At 43.0% G+C, this 5,082-nt stretch overlaps 1 protein-coding gene across 1 annotated transcript in view; it reads left to right on the forward strand.

Moving 5' to 3' along the window:
• LOC128687498 (uncharacterized) overlaps window positions 1–4,655 on the forward strand; it is a 257,247-nt gene extending 252,592 nt beyond the window's left edge. Inside the window, exons 15-16 of the mRNA XM_070084187.1 lie at window positions 2,560–2,717; window positions 3,195–4,655. Of these exons, the coding sequence (XP_069940288.1) occupies window positions 2,560–2,717; window positions 3,195–3,509 (473 nt within the window). The 3' untranslated portion in view covers window positions 3,510–4,655. The remainder of the gene's footprint in view (window positions 1–2,559; window positions 2,718–3,194) is intronic.
• The last annotated feature ends 427 nt before the right edge of the window (window positions 4,656–5,082 follow it).

A 5,082-nucleotide genomic window follows, 5' to 3' on the forward strand; every position in this document is an offset into this window, starting at 1 on the left:
GGGGCCTTTCATACATGATATCCTCGATGTCAGAACTACTCAAGGTGAATACAAGGTCCAGTCTTGCTGGTTCATCCTCTCCTCTCTCTCTGGTAGTGTCTCTAACATGTTGATGCATGAGGTTTTCCAGTACCACATCCATCATCTTGGCTCTCCATGTTTCGGGACCCCCATGGGGCTCCAGGTTTTCCCAGTCAATCTCCTTGTGATTGAAATCACCCATAATTAGTAACTTTGCTCCCCCCATGTGTGCTCTCCTGGCCACCTCGGCTAGTGTGTCGACCATTGCTCTGTTGCTCTCATCGTATTCTTCTCTTGGCCTCCTGCAGTTCTGTGGTGGGTTGTACATTACTGCAATTATCACCTTATGTCCCTCACACTGGATTGTTCGTACTAAGTAGTCCTTTTCGCCCGTGCCATCCATTCCTTCCATTTTCTCAAACCCCCACTGGTTTTTAATGAGCAGTGCAACTCCTCCTCCCCCTCTCCTCCCTCTGTCTTTCCTGAGGATTTGATATCCGGATGGAAAGATTGAATCTCTTATTATTCTGGTGAGTTTTGTTTCTGTGAGTGCTATTATGTCTGGGGATCTCTCCTTGATTCTTTCGTGCCACTCCTCATACTTATTTGTTATTCCATCTGCATTTGTATACCACACCTTCAACTTCTTTTCTAAGATTGTGGTCTGGGAGGTGTATTGGGGTTGGGGAAGTGGGAGACCTGATAAGGAACTATGGGTGGTTGCTTTGGGGGTGGAGTTTGTAATGCAGTGGGTGGGGGCATTGGATGTGGCATGGGTGTTTTGGTTTAGAGTGTTTGGTTGCACTGGGGTTGACCTGGTTGAGAGGCTTCTATAGGAAGTTGTGAGGGAGGCTGTATTTGATCTTCCTGTGTCTGTGATCTCCTGTCTGTCTTCTCCCTCCCCTCTCTTTCCTCCTTTCGCCTTTGTACCATCTCTCTCTGTTTCTTCCTTTCTGCTTGTGTTCTGTCGCGGTCGAGATACACCTTCCTGTATGCTGGCATGTCCCTTAATCGTGCTTTCTTCTGCAGGATCCTGTTCCGAGTCGATTCTGCCTTGAAGGTCACTTTCACTGGCCGGGTTCTTTTTTTTTACAAACCCCCCTATTCTCCGAAAATTTTCCAGCTGGGTCATGTCGTCTTCTCCTATTGTTTTCATGATGCTTTCAATTGCTTTTTTTCCCCTTGTTTTCTTGCTTCATATGTTTCCCCTTCAACTTCCTGGAGCCCATACACAAAGACTGATCTCATCCTTTCATTCTCTCACTGCATATCCCTGTGTATCCCCTCATTCAATTTGATTTCCTCCATTGCAGCTTTCCTTTTTTCAGTTTCACTAGCTAATGTACTTGGGCTCAGTGGCCTGTCATTTTTCCCTTCTCGGCTTTCCCTGGGCTCTGCTGTGGTTTGTTAGGGCCTCCACAAATAGCTTAGCTCTTTCATTTACTACAGTCTCCACTGATTGAGCTTCTACATGCAGTTTTGCTCCTTCTTTCCCTACAGTCCCCTTATTTGTGACTGAGGTAGCAGTCTCTGTTGTCAATCCCAAAATGTTCTTTAGTTCTTTAGGCTGTTTCAGATTTTTCAGTTCCTCTTCTAAACTCTGTATCCTGGCCTCTGCTGCTTTGACTTGCACCTCCCACTTCCTGCTTTCCATGTCTATCCTCTCTTCCATTCTCATGCTAAGTTCTTCTAGTTTCTTTTCCCATTCATGTTCCCTTTTTGTGAGCTCTGCTGCCCAATCTTCCTTTGCAGTTTCCTCCTCCTGTCCCTTGGTTTTTCTTGTTGCTCTCTGGCAACCCATTTTTGTTTTATCCTGATTGCCTCAGAGTGGGAAACCTATGTAATTCTGTATGTTAGGTTAGTATTGTGTATGTCAGAGTGTGGGGGGGGAGGGAGGTAGAGGAAGAACTGTGGCTATGTGGGAGAGTAGTGGGGAGGGGGAGTGGGAAGGAGAGTGAAGCAAGTGGGTGAGTGGGAGAGGGAGAGGGGGAAGGAGGTAGAGGTGGGGAGGGGGAGGGTGAAAGAGGGAGGGGAGGGATCAGGTGAAGGAGTGAGATGTCGGTGGGGGAGGGGGGGAGTGTATGTGTGAGTCTGGCAATGTGTGTGTGTGTGTGTGTGTGTGTGTGTGTGTGTGTGTGTGTGTGTGTGTGTGAGGGCGAGTAATGCAGAGGTCAAGCCTTAACGAGGGTATATACACTGAGAGGTGTTTCTCAGTGTATATACACTGAGAGTTTACATTAATCACTATTTTAAGTATTAAAGTATTTTTTACTCTTGGTGTAAAGGTGATATGCAGCCTAAATGGCCCTCCTGTAGTAGACAGACTTTAAACCAAACAAGCCATTTATTTTAAAAGAGTTTTCGTACCAGACTTGAGATACATAAGTCTTCACCATTAAAGATTACAGCTAACATCTCTACTAAACGTCCCTAACAAAGTCTTGCTCTGCATTACGTGTGTATACAAATGTTTCTTTGGTGTGGTGTCCCAGACATCTTTCTAACATTACCGTGGTTGTTTTTTTTATACATTCTCAGAGGGACGTGGACGACCAGGATCACCTGGGCATTTGCTACTACATATTCACCAGTTAAGACAGTTCCAGTACCGCTCGGTTATTCTTCCTTATGAACGACGGGAGTATACTTTCTGCCTAGGAGGAGTGACCATTGACATGGAACGAGGTGTCTTGGAGGTAAGAAACTGTTCTCTCACGCAGATTAATATTCCAAAGACTACTGTAACTTAGTACAAAGTTCCGCCCTATCTAAAGTATGCTGCCGGTTTATCTAAGTTGCCAGACACGACAGTTGACTAACACCCAGGTATCTATTTACTGCTAGGTGTACAGGGGTCAGTAGGTGTAAGGAGACTGCCCATACGTCTCACCCTGCACAGGATACTACCCAGAAACACTTCCTTATTCACTGCTAGGTTAACAGGGGCAGTAAGTATATGGTGACTAACACCCAGGTACCTACTTACTGCTAGATGAACAGTGACAGCATACCGGGGATCAAACCACGGACCTCAGTGTGTGAGGTGAGTGCGCTAGCAATCGAGCTACGGGACACCTGAAACGTCTCCTAATAAAGATACATAGATGTCACACATGTTTCTGAATCATCACATGCTTCAACATCTCATGTACTAAAATGCTTCTGTACTGCAGGTGGGTCTCGGCAACCCGTCTCTGGTGGAAAACATCTCTCTGGCTCTGAGTGCTGCTGTGCTTCACGTTCTGTGTCAACCTAGACCTGACAGACCAGTCGTTGGTCAGACCAATCGTATTCCAGTGGAGAAGTTAAGTCTGCTCCACGCCTTGGGTTATTATGCTGATTCAGCTCCACACAACTCCTTCCTCAGGTCCTGCACGGGAGATGGGTGTGGCGGGTGTGGTTCCTGTGGTGGGTGTGGTGGGTGCGGAGGCTGTGGTGGGTGTGGAGGGTGTGGGGGATGTGGTGGATGTGGCGGGTGTGGAGGTTAAATAAATAGGATATTAGGGTTGTAATACTTTCTGTTCCTCTGTTATATATATATTTTTTCCCTTTGCTTCTCACCCGTATTTGATGGTATCTTGTGCGGTGGAGACAGCAGCTGTCAAACACCTGTCACTGTAAGAGACAGCTGTTAAACATCTGTCAGTTAAAGAGACAGAGTGGTATTGTTATTGATAAATCTCACACAGCATCCTGTCTTCATCTCGTGAAGACCTCACAACATCCATCGCTGTGCCTAGGAAATGAAATTCACTCGTATTAAGAATGTAAATTAATATGGATCACAATACCGTGGCTGGAACAGTCCACAACTAACCCAAAATACGGTGACTGGAACAATTCACAAACAACCCACAATATCGTGTCTGCAACACTTCACAATTAACCAACAATACCACTCTGACAACTTAATACAATGCTACGTTTCGCCCCCAATGGGCAGAAACGTAAGAAGGGTCCACTTCCGAAGCCACGTATAATCGTGCGCCACACAGCTCATCATCACTTCATCAAATTCCAACTTTCAAAAGCTTGACTTCATTAATATCAAAAATGAAAGTTGAACTAGGGTAACAACAGAGTTGCAAAGCTTCTTAATTGCAGCTGTGGGGAGTTATTGCATGGGAAGCAACATGTGCAACACGAGAAAGCAACATTAGCATCGCCAGGGTCTCCAGGATACAAATAAATGAATACTTCATTCTGATGCCAAATATTTTTTTAGCTTTAGAGTCAGTCTGTATACTGAGAATTTTCTCCTGAGAACTCTCTTCTACAGACAAGAGAAATCCCAGTGAACTTTCTCCTGAAAACTCTCTTCTACAGACAAGAGAAATCCCAGTGAACTTTCTCCTGAGAACTATCTTCTACAGACAAGAGAAGTCCCAGTGAACTTTCTCCTGAGAACTCTCTTCTGCAGACAAGAGAAATCCCAGTGAACTTTCTCCTGAGAACTCTCTTCTGCAGACAAGAGAGTTAGCAACCTTTCTCTTGTCTAGTAAAGGCAATATTTTAACTGCTAGATATGTTTGTACCGCTCCCAGTCTAGTTACTCATTCTAGGTGATGTTAGAACACACTTGTACCGCTCTTTGTATATTTTTACTAGACATTTGTACTTGTAGTATAGAAATGGCGCTGCTTTGAGTATTTTGAAATATATATATATATATATATATATATATATATATATATATATATATATATATATATATATATATATATATATATATATATATATATATATATATATATATATATATATATATATATATATATATATATATATATATATATATATATATATATATATATATATATATCACGTACTTAACATTTTATGCAATAAAAAATCAACAAAATGTATTAAAATTGACGAGACAAAGTTTATTTTGGTCAATTTGTATATTTTATGTTTTTATATCGAAATGCTGGAGTTTTTCTCGTATTTTGGAACATTGTTTGTGATTGTTCGGCAGATAGGGATGAAACTTAGCATTATTGTGGATTATAGTTCTGTGAATACTGGGACATGTACCAGTGTACCGTGAGTACTGAGACA

The sequence above is a fragment of the Cherax quadricarinatus genome, chromosome 11 (genome assembly GCF_038502225.1).
Source record: "Cherax quadricarinatus isolate ZL_2023a chromosome 11, ASM3850222v1, whole genome shotgun sequence".
Lineage (NCBI taxonomy): Eukaryota > Metazoa > Arthropoda > Malacostraca > Decapoda > Parastacidae > Cherax > Cherax quadricarinatus.